General features: G+C 40.9%; 2 protein-coding genes across 4 annotated transcripts in view; both read right to left on the bottom strand.

Moving 5' to 3' along the window:
- kiaa1549lb (KIAA1549-like b) overlaps window positions 1–6,021 on the bottom strand; it is a 58,183-nt gene extending 52,162 nt beyond the window's left edge. For both annotated transcript variants that reach the window (XM_005745775.1, XM_005745776.1), the window contains exon 1: window positions 5,301–6,021. In XM_005745775.1, coding sequence (XP_005745832.1) covers window positions 5,301–5,520 — 220 coding nt within the window. In that variant the 5' untranslated portion in view covers window positions 5,521–6,021. The remainder of the gene's footprint in view (window positions 1–5,300) is intronic.
- Window positions 6,022–7,275: 1,254 nt separating this feature from the next.
- Window positions 7,276–19,738, bottom strand: part of hipk3b (homeodomain interacting protein kinase 3b) — a 50,694-nt gene continuing 38,231 nt past the window's right edge. The window contains exons 8-16 of one of the 2 annotated variants that reach the window (XM_005745773.2): window positions 19,113–19,236; window positions 18,868–18,992; window positions 18,506–18,630; window positions 17,683–17,850; window positions 17,251–17,571; window positions 17,015–17,161; window positions 16,564–16,826; window positions 15,322–15,461; window positions 7,276–12,261 (exon numbers count right to left, since the gene is read on the bottom strand). In XM_005745773.2, the coding sequence (XP_005745830.1) occupies window positions 11,791–12,261; window positions 15,322–15,461; window positions 16,564–16,826; window positions 17,015–17,161; window positions 17,251–17,571; window positions 17,683–17,850; window positions 18,506–18,630; window positions 18,868–18,992; window positions 19,113–19,236 (1,884 nt within the window). In that variant the 3' untranslated portion in view covers window positions 7,276–11,790. The remainder of the gene's footprint in view (window positions 12,262–15,321; window positions 15,462–16,563; window positions 16,827–17,014; window positions 17,162–17,250; window positions 17,572–17,682; window positions 17,851–18,505; window positions 18,631–18,867; window positions 18,993–19,112; window positions 19,237–19,738) is intronic. The other variant, XM_013914017.1, reaches the window with a different exon arrangement.

Below are 19,738 nucleotides of genomic sequence, written 5' to 3'. Positions count from 1 at the left end.
ACACACACACACTCCTGACATAAACATAGATCTCAAGCCCTCCTGACACACTTCCACGCAATATGTTTAAAGTTGTGCGGTAAGTCTCTGCAATGAGACAAAACCAACAAAATAAATAGGTCAATTGTTCTCTATATGGGGCATGAATCAGCTGGTGTTTTTAATGATGTCTTTGAACTGTTCTTTTTCCCAGGTGGAATGATTTTTTAGCATATATCTTTCATGACCAAAAACTAAAAACAAGAATTGGGTGCAAAAGTTTGAATTTATTTTGGATTTTCTCTCAAAATTATATATACAGGATCAAATATATAGAACCCCACTAATAATTGGTCACATGGCCCTTTGCACGTTGCAACTCAACCAAATGCTTTTGTTAGCCATCGACAAACTTGGCATAATTCTGGCTGGATATTTCATCATTCTTCTTGGTAGAATTGGTAAAGTTCATTTAAACAGGTTGGTTTACTGGCACAGATCTAGCAAATTTTCAATAGGGTTGAGGTTGTGGCTTTAGAAAATCCACTCCAGAAGCTTGTTGTTACTCTGATTTATCCATTCCAAACTTCATTTTCATGTGTGTTTGGGATTATTGAGCTGATGGAACATCCAAATTGTGTCCAAGCTTTAACCGTCTAGCTGTCGATTTGAGGTGAAGTTTAAGAATTTTGAGGTAGCCCTCATCCATTTCCATTTTGTGCAATGTAGCAATGCGACTGGTGGCAAAACTGCACCCAAGCATGATGCTATCACCACAGTGCTTAAAAGCTGGTAGAATATTTTGCAAAGCCTCACCTTTACTCCTCCAAACGTATACTTCTATTCAGTACATGTGAATAGTACTCATTGATCAATGGTCATGACAATTTGCTTATTAATGATCATGAAACTGACTTCATGGCCCATTGTTAGTCAGTGGTGCTAGTTTCAGTCGTTACGCAAACGTCCTGCTTATAAGGTTGGGGAAGCCTGCAGTCAGCTGAGACTGAAGAAGTCACTTGGATGGGTGACGAAACGTTTCTCCCAGTGAAAACACAATGTCCAGATGAACAGAAGCAACTATTTGGGTTTTTGGATCAGTGGTTTCTTTCTTGGTCGCCATCCTCTTAGTCCTTGATTATCTAAAACTTCCTTCACTGTGGACAGTGACACCAGTGTTTCAGCAGTTTTTAGTTTATGGCAGGCTTGAGCCTTGGTGGTTCATTGATTGTTCGTGAACATCCTAACATACTTGCTCTTATTTGAGGGTGACAGTTTGGATCTTCTTCCAGTCCTTGGCAAAGTGTTGACAAAGTGATCATTAGTCATTTAAACTAATGATCTAGTAACCTGTAGTAGAAATGGCTCCAAGAGACCTTCTTAGATCTTCACTGAGTTCCTTGGCCTTTCCCATTGTTCAGAGTGCTATCAATCAAATCCTTTTTATGCTGACAAAGAGAAACTACCAGTTGTAGTCAATCATGATCATTAACGAGAAGTTAATAGGCCTAGAACCCTAACTGAATATACAGGGAGGGCCATTTATATGGATACACAATGAAATGGGAATGGTTGGTGATATTAAAGTCCTGTTTGTGGCACATTAGTATATGTGAAAGGGCAAACTCCTCAAGATGGGTGGTGACCATAGTGGCCATTTAGAAGTCGGCCATCTTGGATACAACTTTTGTTTTTTTCAATAGGAAGAGGGCCATGTGACACATCAAACTTATTGGTAATGTCACAAGAAAAACAATGGTGTGCTTGGTTTCAACGTAACGTATCCATATAAATGGCCCTCCCTGTACTTCAAAACCCACAGCTCATGTAGACAGTGTACCAAACCAACCGTGAGTGGTGTTTTAAAAAAAAAAAAAAAAAAAATCTGTAGAAGTTAGTTTCACACTGACCATCCTGACAGCTCTGAAAAGACTAATCTAGATGCAAGAAAACAGAAAACACACACACACAAAAGAAAACTGCACAGCTAGAAAGACTTAAAAAACGCAGGCACACAGATAGTGTCATGAGCCACTCAATTCACATTACCATTCATTTTATGAGTAAAAACCCCCCAGAATGTTTTGCAAATAGGAAATAGCTTTCAATCTTACTTTCATGCCTGCTTTCAATGAATTCCTAAGCACAAAGTGATGACTGGCAACAGCTCAGGGATGGCTTCTCATACTCAGAGGTCTATGAGGTTAACCCCGCGTCAAAACCAAGCTGTCAGCACTCATAAGCGAACGGGCGGGCTGTGCTCGCAGGAGTAAACAGAGCTTACGTCAGAAGAAGTCAGTTGATCATGGAAGGAATACAGAAGCCTTTGCTTAGCTCGCTCTTCTGCATGTCCCTGGGCATAATTTCAGCAGCTGTTGATAAGAAAGCAATAAAGCCAGCACGAGATTCTGTGAATTTATTCAACAACAATCTAACATGAGGCGAAAGCTTAGTCTTTGCTTGGAAAATTACTCAAGACACACACACTGACGCAGCATCTCACATTGACTCTGACTGGTGAGGGCTCTGAAGGGGAAATGTCATTGTTAGTCAAAAATTGGTGTTACCATAGAAATCACATGTTGTTCTGGTTCAGCAGTGAGTTCAGAAAACTAAGTGTGTTTTTTATTTAGTAATCCTTAGAAAGGCATACACAAATATAGCACTAAACCAGAATATATATTGTATATTAGTTTAGGGAAATGCAATCCAAAGCAAAAATAAATAAATAAAACAAATGAGCTGCTCAGTGCTGTTTCTTGCACAGTATAATGAGGACAATTTCTATAACAGAGGTCAAGCATTTATCTATAATGATAAGGTGAAAGTGTGCTGACAGAAAATTGAAATGTTTTATTAACAAACATGCATAAATCCTTAATTCTGGGCTTTGTAAAAGCCACTTTGGCAGAGCGTTATGGATAAGTTTTTGCAGGCTTTAAATACCTGGATTTAGCCAGTTTACCCAGATCTCCCAGGCATAATCTACTCCTATCAAGGTTTGTCAGATAGGATGAAAAGCATCTGTGAATTGCCACCTCTAAGTCTTTGCAGTTTAATGGCTTTTTTTGTTTTCCTGATAAGACCAGAAAATTATTTTTTCTTCTACCCAAACTCTAGGCAGGCCATCAGTGATGTTTACTCAAGAGTGGCTTCAGTTTATCCATTCTACCGTAAAAGCCTGATTTTTGGAGTACTGCTGAGACAGTCGTCCTCTGGTCTCTGTAGAAGGCTTCTAAAGCTTTGTTCTCCCCCCCCCCCCCCCCCTTTTTTTTTTTTTTTTTTTTTTTTTTGTGCGTCACTGCCCTCGCCTTCTTCAAGAAAGCCATCTTCAACCCCCCCCCCTTTATTTAACCAGAAAGTCCACCAGAACCTCCCCAGCATAGGCATAGGGAGCATGAGAGCAGGAGAACCCCACACCCTTGTGTGAACCCCTGTGTAACTAACCACCAGATATCCAATTTCAGGCGTGCTGAAGGTTCCAAACTTCTTTCACGTCACCTTCACCCCATTGTGCTCCTTTAAGATTTCAATGCTATAGAATGCTTTCTATTAGTACCTACACATTTAATGATGCCCTACAAAAGTTTAAGCTAAAAAGAGAATTTATTAGACATCGAGGTCTGATTTTATAAATGTCTGACGAGCCTCTGTTAGTGTTGGCCACCTCCACACAGTTTAGTTTGCTACTAGGTTTTTCTTGATACATAGAGGATAAAGAAAAAGAAAAATGGCATCAGTATTCCCATCGTTTCCCATTACATCTCAATGATAATTGGAGAAAACGTAATGGACCCCAGTCAATGTTGCATGAATTAATTTATAGAAGACTGCAGTGTTCAAGTTTCTGTGTAATAATTTTGTACTTTATATCCATTATGTAATAGTATTATTTTTTTTATTTGTATTTTATTTCTTTTCTTTTTTTTTGCTATAGCTCATAAAAGGAATGTTTTATGTCCTTTGTTGGACACTTAAATGCAAAAATCTGTCAATTAAACCTCATGTGGTGTAGGCTACATACTCTCATCAGCTGAATCAAATGTAAGAAAAGGTGGAATTATTTTTTGGAGGAAAGGGTGCAGGTTGCACTGATGCTACCTAAAAGACAGCACACAGATAAATGCAAAAACATCACTTAAATACTGTAAAAAATGCACTTCTATCTGTACAACTCAGGTGCTGCTGCTGTGTTCATGTGTTTAAGAATGGATGTGCTGACTGTGAAAAGGAGGAGGTGGTGGGAGGGAGGAGGAGGAGACTCTGCTACTGTAGCAGTGCATCAGCAGAGGTGAGACTACAGCCACCACTACATCACAGTATGCAGACTGGAAAGGGCTGATGGAGCCACTCTCAGTTTAGTTCCTGCAAAGAACACCTTGTGTTTGTTCTGTTTTCACTCGTGGACAGACAAGATTTCAAGGACACCTGTGCAGTCGAGGCAGTGCACATGAAGAGACTGACTGTCTTGTTCTTTTGTTTCAACCACTTTTCCCGGCAAACGGTGATGGCTGAAGGGCAGCTAAGTCGGCCAACCTTACCCCAGCTGCCTCACATGCCAGAGGAGACAAACAGACCTACAGTGGGCAGCAGTATGTGTGTCATTAGTGCTGACCCAGATGCTCTGAAACACTGTCCTGTGACCGCACTGCACTGCATTCCCAGAATAACTCCTTACAGCTCATTACTGGCTGTAATAATGGGGCTTAATAGCCTCTGTCATTGAAATGCAACACAAATAAAATGCCATCAAAGGAACAATGGGGAAGTGAAGTTGAATTGGGAGACAACGTTGAGGATGAGATTGCTCACCCTGAGGAGAAACAGAGCTCTGTGCAGTGCAATCTGATCAGTGAGACAAAGGCTTCAGGCTCAGGTGAGCGTTACATCACATATGAGCAAACCCCGAGTAGACCAGAATCAACAGCATCCCTAAAATATCATCTCGTGGCAGTGCCGTTTATAAGAGACCTTGTCCAGGGGAGAAAATACTCCCTAATCTCATTCATTGCAGAAGCCCAACAGTGTATCACACTGTAGAGATTTGGATTCATGGCTAAAGGATAGAAGTTTTCTTTTCCTAAAAATGATTTAGAAAGCTGTTGAGCAGACCATAGCTGCATCCACACAGCCCGTGAATCACGCACCCAGCAGCGGATTACAAAACGCTGCCCGTGTTAAACAAAAGATCCATTTTCCACTCAGCATGTTCTCATTCTTCCACAGCAGATGTCACAGCCTAGATGTGAAAAATGTGAACGCATAAAAATCACACTCTGCCACGGCATGTTGGAGCAGATAGCGCGACGGCGCGTGCTTACCCTCTGCGGCCAAAGAGCACCGGACAAGAAGTAAAAGCACTGCTACAGACAGCAGACAGTTTGCAAGCATCCCCGCTGCTCCGACTCGCAACCTGGTCCTCAAACACCTCCCCTCTCCTCCTGCATCCGTCCGCTGCGGCGAGCACCCATCGGGGTCTGCCCCGCCGGTTCCCGCCACTCTGAGGTGACCTGTCCGCCCACTCCTCAAACCGGGAGCCATATCCAGTGGACAAGTTGCTGAAGTTTCGCTCGTGAATAATACATTGGATCGCTGTGTGAACGGGAAACAGGGCCGTCCCGCGGTCTCGTCGCGTGTCCAGGTCTGGATGGTGGGGGAAGCGGCGCTGAAGGGAAATTAAGAAATGTGCCCTATCGCCCCTCTCCGCTCGGTCCACCCATCATCACTGTGTGGCGCAGGGCGGCGCGCGCACTTTGCCAAAGGTTTGACATTTAGCTGTTGGCGGTGAAGTGCCACATCCAGACCTGGTCCAGGTGGATGGCAGGCATTTACTTGCGCACAGGCAACATTCAGTCATGAAAGAAAGGCCAGCCTACCGCTGATTGCTTGTGGCTGGATGATTTTGAAGTGTGCCACCTTCCTGGCCAAACTGGGCGAATTAACCTCTCTGTTAATTGTAGTGAGAATGGAAGCGAGAGGGCAGGACGACCTCTTCTGGCGGTAACTCGTTAAGAATCAGATTTCTATGTGGAGCTGCTTAAAAAAAAAGATGGTTGGTCTTCTTTGCGCTCTTACATGTTGGGTTGATATTAAAAGCGACAATAATCACGTGACACTAGCCTATTAACACGTACATTGTCTTTCTTAATGGTTACCGTAATCAATGCGTGAATACCTAATTGTGCGGATAATGGCTGTTGTACCTCTTGATGTCCACAGGATGGCAGGCCAGACCCAGAAAACACAGCAGGTCGTCAACACCAAAGCCCACTGAACACGATTTTTTACCAATTTGAACATTTTATCATTTGAACATTAACACGTCTTTCCGGTTGAGGTAATTTAGCAACCATAATCATTTGACATTTTTCAGAATTGTGCTCACTCGTGTTTCTTATTTAAGAATGTGTGGAACAAGCTCCAGGTTTGAATTCGGGAGACACTTTTCTGCCGTCGATGTTTTTCTGCTTTTGACGCATACACTCCCGTTTTTACCTCCTGTGAGTTTCTACAGATGTCAGCTGTTGATTTTTAATTTTAAATATAATACATTATATTATAAATAAAATATTAAAAATATAGATTTTAAGCATATAGTTGGGACTGGATCAGGTGACCCTGAATCCTCCCCTTTAGTGACGCTGCAGTAGATCGAGGCTGCTGGGAGCTTTCTTCTTATTAACGTTTTATCACTGTGTCATAAGCCATTATTCATCTTTTTTACCGTTTCACAGTGTCTTTTGTCCGGTCTTCCTCCCCTCATCCCCAACCGGTCGCAGCAGGTGTCTTCCCCTCACAGACCCTGGTTCTGCCGGAGGCATCTTCTTGTCAGAAAAGGGAGTCCTTCCTTCCCAGTGTCACCAAAGTACTTACTCATATGGGCAAATCTGATTGTTGGGTTTCTCTGCACAATATAAAGCCCATTGAGGGAACTGTTGTGATTTGGAGCTTTCAATCACAGCACAAAAATCTTCTTCAATAGGTGCAGTTTATTGTGTTCAGGTTCAAATTTCAGTTTCATCCGAACATATTCATGTTTGGAGATTAAATGCAACAGATTAACTGACAGAAAAATCATCTTTTGTCTGATTCCAGGTTCTCATGTCTGATAATTGAGCAGTTTTCTCCTGAAACAATTCTAAAGGATAGTCTTTTTGTTTTTGACAATAAATGTCAAGATACTACCTTGCAAACTCTACTTTTCCTGTCACACACTAAAACAAATAGAAATGAGTCCAATCCATCATTTATATTAATGTGCATTAATGTGAATGAACAGACCAAATCAGAAAGAACTGCATCAATAGATTTTTTTTTAATTCAAAGTGAATCTTAACAATAATACACCATAAAGTCTTATTTTGACACTCACCAAAAGAGTCACCTGGAAAACCCGCTTAATGTGACAAAGTAGAGAAGGCTTGGTCACACCTAAATCACTGAGAACTAGAGAGGAAACACTATCGCAAACTGTAAAGAGACATCACATCCATAGAGTTAGTTTTCCCAGTCCTCATACTGTAAATATTGCACAGTGCAATTGCTACATGGCAAACTAGTGTAGCACAAAATTAAAAAAGCAAACGAACCAAAAACAGGAGGAAATAAAAGCCACAAAACAAAACAAAAAAAAATCTACAGGTATTAAAACAGTAACAGTTCAGATTTAATTATCAAGTCTAATTGATGAGCAATCCAAACAGATGATTCCATAACTTGCAGTGTGAATTAACTCTGAAATTGATACAGGTGACCAGAAAACTGAAAATAAGAGCTTGAGTAAAACAAATCTCATATTAAAATCAAACAGTTACACAGTAGCACAATTAGACTAATACACACCCTGAATTAAGATCTCTAAAGGATAATACCGCAGCAGAGGATTTTTTTTCCATATCAAAGTCATAACATTAATAGAAGTAATTTTACAAATGACTGTTTTATCTGTTAAATGTTAGATGAATCTTCAAAATAAAAAAAACAAAAAAACAGAAAAGAAAAGAAATCAAGGTGTCAATCTTGTGGAAAATTAAAAACAGTTTTAAGATTTCTCTCCTCTTGCATCCATTCTTTTCCTAAACAAGTACGGGAGAGTTTATGCAGGCGCATTGCTGGTGAATACCTTTGAAGGAATCAAAACACAGATTACATTTCACATGCTTATTATTGGGGGAACTATTTCAAGCACTAATCTGCCAAGTCCATGCCTTGTCATCATAAGCTTTCTTTCCCAAAGGGATATTTGAGTATGATCAGTAAAGCATACAAGTCAGACAAAAGCTATTAAAAAACATACAACCATATCAATGTCAGTGGCGAAATGTGGAGTATTGCACTCATGACTGACAGAGAACATGACAACCTCCTCGACAGAGCTCTTTTCGTCCAGAACCCAGAACAAAAACACCCAGATATACTCTTGCTGGATATAAAGCATAGCTTCTGATTTTTAAAAGGCCAGTGTTGTCAGCCGTGCTCTGGTTACTCCCACTCAGCTTCAGCTTGCATGATAGGAGCGCTGCTCTAGGCAGTCAGCTTCTAGGCAGACAAAGTGAAGCATCTAAGGTGTACATGCAAGGTAATGTAAAGCATGGAGATTATCTAAGAACACTTGGTGGTGCAATGACCGCACAATGTAAAGTATTGCATCTGCTGTTCAGCCAGAGTGACTATCCAAAGACCATTGAGTGAGTGTCATTCAAAGCGCACGCATGTGTGTGTTAATCAGAGAGGTTTTACGTGGCGACTGTGTGAAACAAGCGGAGAACCACCACTACGCTGTTCATGTGTATAAGCTGATCAGAGTCACTGTGATGAAGTCCTACTTTGAGTTGTTTTTATTCTCTGCTTCTTGTTTTTCTTACTTTCCTCTTTAAACTCTTGGTCAAATGTCTGTTAAAAACTTGTCCATTCTACACTGTAGGGAACTGTTACTGAATTCTACGCCTTCCTCAAATAAATCCGGAAGAAATCACCAGCATGAATTCTCACTTTCTGAATCTCAAGGCACATAAACAGTGCTGCTCACACTGTCTCAATTTCAAGAAAGGACATATCACAACGGTAACTGTTTCGCACCAACAAAACGTCGTTTTGATATTAGACACTCATAAAGGGGAGAGCGATCTGAACTCAAGGCAGTTTAGAATATCAAACTGTGAAACTGATATCCTAGCCAGATATAACATTGAACAGATAAAAGGGCTGCAATAAATACTTTGATCAAACCAATTTAACAACAAAAACAAATCAGAAAACATCATTTTAGAACAGAAAAATTGGGCTAAATTTCTCTCTTACAGTCTAATCACCCAAACCCTAACAAGCCTCCCTACCTCTATAAGTGCTTAGTGGCAAGTGCGTTTGTGTGTGACTAGTGGAAACAACACAGAAGTCTTCCAATGGAACACAATGTTTTTGTTTTCCCCCCCGGCATCTCGCAGTGCCCTCATAACCCACGAGAGTACTGGTAGCACACCGTTTACTCACAATAAAAAAGTTAACTCAATCCTGCAAGCTATAGCTTCAGATGTGTACAAAACGTCAATATGAAAACATACAAAAATTAAGTTACATCGATACATCATTTATATGCAGTGACGAGCCCAAAAGGTTAATAAGGATAAAATACTGATGCAAAAAACACGCACCCCGAGAAACGACAAATGCAACTAATGTTCATCATCAGCAATACAGTAGTTACAATGACACTTCAAATATGAACGCAAAACACAAAAATCAAAACCACTTCTATTTCAGATAATTAGGGACCTATACAAAAATAGCAACGCTAGGTTTAAACTCAGAGAGAAATCACCTAATTTCACAGCTATTGAAGTGGCAATCATATAGCAGCTTATCTATGATACATTCAAGAAAGAAATGATACGACTTATTAATTGCCCAATAAGCTAGACAAAACCTCAGCTGTTTTTTTGTTTGTTTTGTTGTTTTTTTTTAAATACAACTTTTTTTTGTTTTAATTTAACCCCATTCTACAACTACAGTACAACTGAGGTCTATGCAAACAGAATAGCTACCTTGCTCAAGAAATGAATTACAGTCTTTGGTGCTGCACAAGCAACTTCATTTGAAAAGAAAAAGACAAAAAACCCCCACACATGTAACTAGTAAAACAAACAAAAGAAAAAACAAAAACGCACACACACAGCATATCTACATATATATAGACTGGTGCTACCGTCTTATATATGTATATATATCCTCCCTGACGGAATGTATAAAATAAGCAGTTGACACCGATAAGCTGTAAGCCTTTAACAAATGGTATAATGTAAAGTGAAAAAGTTAACTTTGTCACACATGCATAAATGAGAGAATTGCACACAATTAACTCACACCTTATCAAGCATCTGTACTAAATAGTCTAGCTCTATAATATATGTCCATATATGTGTGTATATCAAATACTGCATGGTTTGCTCAGGCTTAGAAGATTCCATACTGTGAATTAATTTGCATTTTTTCTTTACCTAATCAAAGCCATGCCCACCACACTTCTAAACATCTAAAAGAAATAAAAACAAAAAACAAAGTGAAAACACTCAAAAACGAAAATACGAAGACGAAAAATGAAGAATAATCAATGACTATTTAGATTGTATTGCAGTTTCAAACAGTACAAATACTGTTAGTAGTAAGAGTTTCACTGAATAGAAAGTGATTATCAAATATTAAGCAATACTCAGTACTTGCACTTTGTACACTAGTTCATTCGGGAACTGGAGAATGAAAAAAATAAAAGAATAAAATGAACTGAATGAAACAGCAGGCATTTGCAACAGCAAAGCACGCTGTTCTACTTGAAAGAACAGAGGGGAAAAAAAATTAACTCACTACACGCTGAAATATACACAGACTCGAAAATATAAGCACCGCTATCCGCGATACATCACATCCATGCAGGCTATGCATGGACATATACACATGTGCATATATATACACTCACACATAGGATGCATCGACTGATTGGAATTTCAAGTGCTGCAGTCCAGTACATTAATATTCATGTATATAGTCATATATAAGTAGTAACATTAACAACCTCAAATATGTAAGGCACTATGGCTGGGGACAGTTATACAATGCAGCGAGTCTTGTGACACAAACAATAAGAGCAACGTCTATGCATCTTTCCGTTTACATTTTTGCTCATGCAAGACCACATGCAGCGTGAGGAATAACCCTATTTAATTCGGTTAATTGACTTGACATTGCTAAACACCAAAAGACACCGAAAAGGTACAAATACTTCAAACGCAGTACAACGTACACTGTGGACGACATGTGCATCTGTCAATCTAGAGCTAGAGACTGGGATGGCTTTACAAAGATGAATGTGTCTTGCACACACGTAAGAAGGCAATATAGAAAAATAGCTGGGATCAGGGGTGCAAAGTCTAACTATTCAACAACACCCCAATTATTCACCTGTCTTGAGGAGTATTCGTAGAAGATCCAATGCAAAGATATATCAAATGTGCAAAACACATTAAGTGTGAGTTTAACTATTCATTCATTCTTTCATTCAATCATTCATACGTTACTTCCTTCTTAATTTTTGCCAAATCATCTCTACCATTGGAACTCTTTTTTTTGTTTTGTTTTTTGTTTTTTAAAGCTTGAAGTTCAATTACACTCAAGTCTACATGATTCAAAAAATAGTTTGCTTTCTCTGTGGTTGTGCCATGGTTTTTCAGAAATAAAAACCATGTTGTTTGTGGTTAAAGATATATTTCGCCCTGCTCACTTAGCCCTCAGGTGGTATGAAGGGTACCTGAGCAGCCATGCTCAGATGTAAGGGTACTGGTTTATTTTGGTAGGGCTGAGAGGGAAACTGCCGTAGGCGGGAGAGGCAATGTAGGAGTGCGGGGGAAAGAGGGGCTTGAACTGGCCCTGGGGGTGCAAGGTGGGGGAGGGTAGCAGCCGGGGGTTGATGCCTACTGCGACTTGATGCACAATGCCTGCCGGATGGGAGATGCTGTAGGTTGGCTGAAGGACGGGGCGGGTGGCCCCAGGAGAGGCCAGGAGGTGGGCCACAGGTGCAGCTGTGACCAGAGAACCAGACGGAGGGTAAGACAGTATGGTGGGCTGGGAGTGCGGATGTCCACCAAGGTGTGGGTGGGGGCCCGTAGTGTGGTTTGGGCTGCTGTGGGAGAGAGTGAAAGTGTGCCCATGCATGGTGGGAGGGATGTAGGCCTGTGGTCTCCGGTGGGAAAAGTTCCCGTTCCATTCCTGATGGCAGGAACTGAAATGTTGCACCTGAAGGAGCGAAGAACAACAACATTTCACATTCAACGACCTCAGATTCATCGGTACCGAGTGAGTCTTTGCGAGCCACTAGATGCTGCTGTTTCCATGCGCTTGCATGTAAACACCTTCCATGTTATCAGTCACCGACAGCGGCATCATCTGCTTGTGTACCAATGCACATAAGAGTAAATGAACAGTATCAAAGTAAAATACCTTCATCTTTAAAAATATTTGGAAACTTAAATCATCTGACACCATTTGGGAGCACTGCTATGATGTTGCTCCTCCCAGGGAAGTTCCACTTACAGTATGAACTTGACTGCTGCACTACCTCAAAAAGGAAATATTTGAAATTCAAATGTTGTGCTCTTTATCACACATTAAACTGTAGTGAGTGTAGTCACAAGTTCCTCTGTTACTTTAATAATATCATGTTATTTTACAAGTTGCCATTGCTGCTTTACATTCCAGAAAAAGACTTGACGCTGACAAAAATTATAAGATGAGGCGTTCTACAAGCAACAGCCAATTACGTTCATAAAGACACACCAGGATTATTTCTGCCTGGAGCTAAAACCAAGCTTTTTATGCTTTTGCTCAGACTTCTTTTGAAGAAGAAACATATTTTGCCCTTTCAGGACAAGTTTCTTATGTCAAATTGTTGTTCTCAAAATCTCAAATTTGTGCAAATAATTTTACAGTCAATATTACTTGATGAGGCAGATAGAATTTTTTTCAAAAATAAGTTTACTTGTACTAGAGATGGACCGATCCGATATTACGTATCGGTATCGGTCTAATACTGACGTAAATTACTGGATCAGATATCGGAGGGGGAAAAAAAAAAAAGTAATCCGATCCATTAAATATAAAAAAAAAGCACCTCACAAAACTTGCGACTTCCGAGGAAGTTATCCCAGAGAGAAGTAAAGCAAATGTCTAAGTTCATCTCTGAATGTTTGTAAAGCATTCCCGCGTTAAGCTTAACAACCGATATATGGAGTGACGGCCTCTCTCTCCCTCCCTCTCCTGCTGCTACTTCAAACGTGAAAATAATTACTGATCAGCTGATCGGCTTTTCTGTCGCGAGTCCGTCTCTCTTGTTTGTTTATTGCTCACTTCGTGCCAGAAAGAGGAAACCAGCGGCTGAACAACAGCAGCACGTTTAAGCTTGATAAGCTGTTTTTAGAATTTATTTACATTCTACACCAGGATCCTTTTCTACGTAGCTGACGGCTGGTAACTGTGCAGGGGTGGATCTAGCAAAGTTTAGCCAGGGGGGGCGAACAGGGAAAAGTGGGGCACAAAGACATACTTTTCTTTCTTATTCTCATTTAAAATGTCTAGCTTTTAATAAATAATTATCCGAATCTTACACCCAAGTTTTAATCTGATGTAAAATGTATAGAAGTCCATTACAGTATATAGTAACTATTAAGTCTAATATACCCTAGTAAGCTATAGTACTTTTTCCTTTGGGGAGGTACGATCTGTGCAGTCTGCAATTCTGTTGAAGAAAGATGTTGAATCTATTTAATTATTCTTGGAAAATAATTTATTTCTGTGCATTTTTTTCACACTGCATCAAATGAAAGTTGATTACGTCAATTAAGCATCATGAGGTGGAGCGTGGGTGGTTCCCCATTTTAATTTATTTTTTGCTGGGAGTTTTAGAACCCTATTAGTTAGGTTGCTTACTAGGGATGGGTACCGGTGTCCGGTGCCATGATGGCACCGGTTCTGACATAAACGGTAGTAACCAGACCGAAAAGCAGCGCACATTTCGGTGCTTTATTTCGATGCTTTTTTTTCCTGAGCTGTGATACACTTCTAGCCAATCATTTTACGTTTCCGAGGATAGTAGGCGGGGCCAGGTACGTACGTTCAGTTAGAGCAGAGCTACAGATTAAAAATGCCCAAGGCGAAGCGGTCAAAAGTCTGGCTGTACTTCACAGCAAAATATGCAAACTCAGCAGCAACAAGTGCTTTAAGCTGATACTGTGATACTGTCAAAGGAGGTAACACCTCGAATCCGATGAAACACCTGGCGACGCATAGCGTTTTTTTTAAAGCCAAGAAATGCGCAGTATTTGATAGCTTGCTGCGAGACCTCATACCGAGCGCATCTACTGCGGGTGGGTTGCCAGTTATCGGACCCGGAGCAACATCCCCCAAAAACACGAAGAGGAGAGTCCTGGCCCCTAGCCCTGCCAGTGTAGCAGAAATGATGATGGATGATGATGGCAGCAGCAGCCGTTCTTCTCTGCGTGAGTAGCTAATTTACGCTGAGTAGGTTAACCACGTTATTACATTAATGCAGGTAAGGTGAACTAGCAAACATCATCATAGCTACATGCTGCTGTCTTCTTGTTTGATGGCAGATACTCCCTTCACCCTGGCCAAAAAGGCTAAAATGACCAAAGAAAAAGAGGGAAACAGCTAAACATGAGAGGTTTTTGGATAAAGTTTGTGTTTTTTCCATTGTTTAAGCACTGCTTCCAGCCAAGAGTGATACCATATATGCCCCATAGCTGCAGAAAAGGCTAACATTGTTATCTTTTTACAAAAACCAGCTGAACATGAGAGGTTTTTGGACCAATTTTGTGTTCTCCATTCTTTAAGCACCGGTTTGAGCACCGGCACCGTTTCAAAAGTACCAATTTGGCACCGGTATCGGATAAAACCTAAACGATACCCATCCCTATTGCTTACTCTTTAAAATACCAGAATAGGGAGGATGGAGTAGGTTTAAGTTTATTAGATTGATCAGTAATGCTGAACTATGAAATATTTTGGGTGCAGTGTATTTTTTGCATACAGGTATAACAGAATAGCTTTAGTGGTTTTGGGTTTTTTTTTAAACTTGAGTATGAACTTATACAAAAAGCAGCAAGATATTAAAAAACTGTTTTATTGATTAAAAAACACACTATATCGGATTCATATCGGTATCGGCAGATATCCAAATTTATGATATCGGTATCGGACATAAAAAAGTGGTATCGTGCCATCTCTAACTTGTACTAGTGTCTTTATTTACGTTCACGGTATGAGACTGCATGTGCTTACCTGCCCAAAGCCAATAGGCTGCTGTTGCTGGGGCTGGAATGCAGGGGTAATTTTCTGAGGCCTGTTGAGGAGGGGAGTGGAGTGATGATGTTGTCGCCCAGGAAAACTGCGCCCTTTGGACTGGCATGAAGACTCTAAGCCTGAGGAAGCAGGTCATGTGAAAAGGGGTAAAGAAGAGAACACGGAAAGACTGAAATGACACTTATAAACACAAACAACACAGTGTCCTACTAACAATATTAGATTGTAAATAACAGGCAAACAAGATTGAGCCAGAGATCAACTACATCCAGAGAAATGGCAACATTTGTGGCAGGAGGCTCTGAAGGCTTATTGGTGATTTCAGCTGTGCTTGATCAGTTCCAAACCATTAAACACAGTTATATCTGTTCTTTCATTTAGATGATTATAAATAGATATGTTTTGGGGGTCAGGGAGTAGTTTGTAACCAAGCTTGTTCATAGAGCTTATAGTGAGGGTCAGACCATTGGCTAAAAATACACATGGCAGCCTTAGAATAGGAAGCTGTGCCCTTTTATGTGTGCCTTTAGTTGTAATAGTTTGGAGGTTGGAGACAAAGGTAATATGAATCTGTATGATTTTTTAAGGATTTACAGTAAACCTTGCACTTTAAAGGGTCTTATTTTTAAAAAGAAAGGCAGATCTTAAATGACAGTTGTTGCCCGTGGTCCCACTTACCACAACTGTTATAAAGTCTACATATAGCATGTGTCCAGTCTAGCACCAATAAAGAAATACTGACTGGTATCTTTGGGGCAATTGCACATGCCTTATGCAGATTCAAGAAATGCAAATCCACACAGAAACAGAGGGTCTCTCAGCCTTGAGTAAGAAGTGTTGACAGCAAACAGATATCCACTCCAACGATCAAAGCAGATATGTCAGGGCATGTAACCCATAATCACCTGTGAGAACTTCTGTGGCCTACTAAAACGACATAATCCAAGGCCACGTGACCTGTGGAGCAGACGGCAGCAGTGGTGACAAGACCTTTGAGCTAGCGCGACCTAGTCATGGATTTGCAAGTTGTCTGACTCAACAATTATTTAAAGTATACTTCAGACACTTAGCAATTGAGCACAATGAAGGAATATAGTCATGTTAACCATATCATTAACTATCATTTTAGTTTAGAATGATCAGTGTGTTAATCTACTGCTCATCCCCCTTTTAAGTAGAGTAAGAACGTGTATAAATCTGGCAGCAAATGTAAACCATTACCTGTGTTGCCATGAGTTTCACTGACTGCAGGGTTATTATTGTTGTTGTTCTGCACCCGCATTGGAGGCACCACAACAGTACGAACTGTTGGTTTGCTGGGCTCGGTCTCCGGGGCAACACATGCGACGCAAGGCTCGCAGTTCTGGTTGCTGTCAGCAATATAGCGCCTTTCTGTGAAGGGACTGTTGCTATGGCCAGAGGTATGTGATGCAGGCGAGCTGTCCACGGTGTCACAACCACTCTCCTGTTCATCGTCCGACATGCTGCAATAAGAATGTAGGCGGCAACTTACGGCGTAGTAGCTGAACAGAATATCTCTCAATGTTGCACACTTATTTTGGTTGTCATGTACTATTTTAAAATTTGGGCTAATCTGTCCAATGGAGACTTTTAAAACCAGGCAGTATCTCATCTGTTCAAGGACAGTCTGAAGCTACTATCCCTACTTTACCTGTTGGGGTGTTTGCAGGGAGATGTGCTGGACTGAGATGAGGCAGAAGAACTGGTGCTGAGCGTACTGTCTGGACTGCTGAGAGAACAGACTCTCTCCATACTGACGGTGCTCTGACACGCTTCACAATCTGCACTCCCCTTACATCTGTGTGCAGAGAGATGTATCAAATCAGACACTCAATTTGAATGCTTTAAAGAGATGTTAGGAAGAGGAGCATGGTAGTCAATACTCACTCTCCAATTGAATGTCTTTGCGCGCCCTCCTCCTCATCGCTGCTGATACTGATGACGCTAACAGTTGGGCTAGCGAGGTCAGAGATCACCATAGCCTGTCTCTGCTCCTGTGAAACTGAAAGCTCCTCGCAGTCTGGCTCCACTTTGCAGCAGTTCTCATCCTCCTCCTCCACCTGCTCTGTTCTTTGCTCCTCTCCAATAGCGTGACCTTCCTCTGGACATCTGGCTTCCTCTACCTCGTCCACATTCTTTGCTGTATCGGCCATCTTTGGGGACTGACATGCTAAATTTTGGATGTTAGTGTTTTGGGAGATGTTGCACCTAGAAAAGAACAGAGGAGGCCTTGTCAGATTCATGTTTTTGTGTCCTTATTTTTCTTCCTAAGGGGGGGGGAAAAAAAACAAAACAAAAAAAACAAAACATGAATCATACCTGTTCACAGACGGCTTGGCTCTCTTGTTGGCAGCTGGCTGTGGCCACACCACATGTGCAATGCCTATGTTGATTGGCTGGTGGGTGGACATGGTCATTTGGTTGGTTAAGAATGGCTGAGGGTGTGCAATCATGGAGCTGTAATGGTTACCATGGGGACGCACTTTCCTGCAAATAAAGCAAAGATCTCAAATTGTGCACAGCTTTCAATAAAATTGGTAGGCATAGCTACATCTCTACCAAAAGTACTCAAGAAGTTTTAGTGATTTTTTTCAAGGAACTAAAAGCTTGCTTTGGACTGTTGGATATCTGGACTGCCATGACAAAGATTAGACCAATTCTATCCACCACTTTGGGTGGGGACTCAAAGAGGCAAAAATGTTTAAGTTGAAACACGTTTTATCAGCTATTATGAAGACTGAATGTGCAATGACCAAGGCAGTGTGGTTCAAATAAATGTTTGGTGCTGCATGACACACACACAAAAACACACACACGCGCGCACACACACACAGACTTCCCCAGAACTTATTCTAAACTGTAATTCCTGTGGTGGAATAACACAGAGTTTTGACAAAGGTTTGTGGTCCCCGAGGAAACTTCCTGCAGCACAAATGCAGCTTATGACTCATAGGTCGTTAACATTCAGTGGAGCAAGCATGAGAACAGCATGTCCATTCCTACCACACGGAAACTAAAGATAATTAAGCACCAATAATTTTTACAATATGCGATGGAACTATAAATACAGACGCGAAATGATATGGATGACACATCAGGAAGACGGTGTAATGTAACCTCCTGAAATAGATGCATGTCTTACCCCCAGTCACCCAATCTCTGTGAGCCTGCCACTGTGTCCGACGCCATAGTGGTTGGTGGTGGGGGCACCGATGTCACCTGCTGCCAAGTGGGCACCAAGATTTGCTGTGCACGAGCTGACCAAGACTGTTGGAGTGCAAAGAAGCAAAGTTGCATCACTGCAGACTTTACTTTCATCAGATTGTACATTAAAGGTCAACTCTGAACTTCTTTCGCACGTGGTTATTTCTCCCCTTTTAAATGACTCCCAAAAATGATTAATATATATTAAATGAAAAACATTTCATTGATCTAAGCACACTAATCACCTCAAGCTAACATTTCATATCAGTACATATTCTGTCATTTTAAGTGCCTCCTTACCTGTGTGATGACTCCAGGTCTGATTTGTATGGGCTGGATTGAGGGTGCTTGTGTGACTAGTGGCACAGAGGCCTCCATGCGAACAGAGTAACCTGCTGGTTTAGCTGTGTTGTGGGGGATTCCTGCTGTGGGAGGTAACAGAAAATGTCTTTGTTAAGTCTATCCACAAAAAGGAGAGTGACAAATAAATATAAGAATGACGGAAAGCATGACAAATAAATTTAATAAAGTTTTACATGTCCTACCTTGAATGGTTGGGGGACATAAAATGAGAGCCTGCTGAAATGATTCATTGCATCCAAATTGACCACTTCCTGTCTGCAGTGGTATGCCAGGGTGCATTACTGAGGCTGCTGATGGAGCTAACCCCTAAAGGGAAAAAAAACAATAATGGCATTTTTCAGATTTATTGTAATTACGATCAGTAGCACTGAAGAGCCAGCAGATGGCAACATGCCAGCAGCATTTTTTCCCCCAGGTGAGCGAGATCAGAAACATATTAAATAGAGAAATTATTGGGTAGTCAGTTAACCTTTGGCTTAACAGTAGTATATAAGTCTACAGATAATGGTTCACAAGGTGTAGGCCCACCTGAAACCCATATCACACATAATTTCATAAATTGCTGAATCAAAGCAGGTTCAAGGTCCACTTTTGTACTAATGCAGTCCTTGAAGAAATGAAAGTCACTAAGCTTAAAGAATTGTGGTTATGCTCTTACGCTGTTGATATTCCCTGTTCTAAGACACCTTTTGCTATGAACATGCTCAAGAATTGACTGGCCTTAGGGGTAAACAGTCGAGCATGTTCCTTTGCTTCCCTACTAATGCTTCTCTCGTGCCTGGGTATAATCACATTTATTGGCTAACAA

Source organism: Pundamilia nyererei, unplaced genomic scaffold, assembly GCF_000239375.1.
Source record: "Pundamilia nyererei isolate P.nyererei 1_Seehausen unplaced genomic scaffold, PunNye1.0 scaffold00166, whole genome shotgun sequence".
NCBI classification, from domain to species: Eukaryota; Metazoa; Chordata; class Actinopteri; order Cichliformes; family Cichlidae; genus Pundamilia; species Pundamilia nyererei.
The sequence above is the reverse complement of the archived record's forward strand: the minus strand, read 5'-3'. Positions and strand labels throughout refer to the sequence as shown.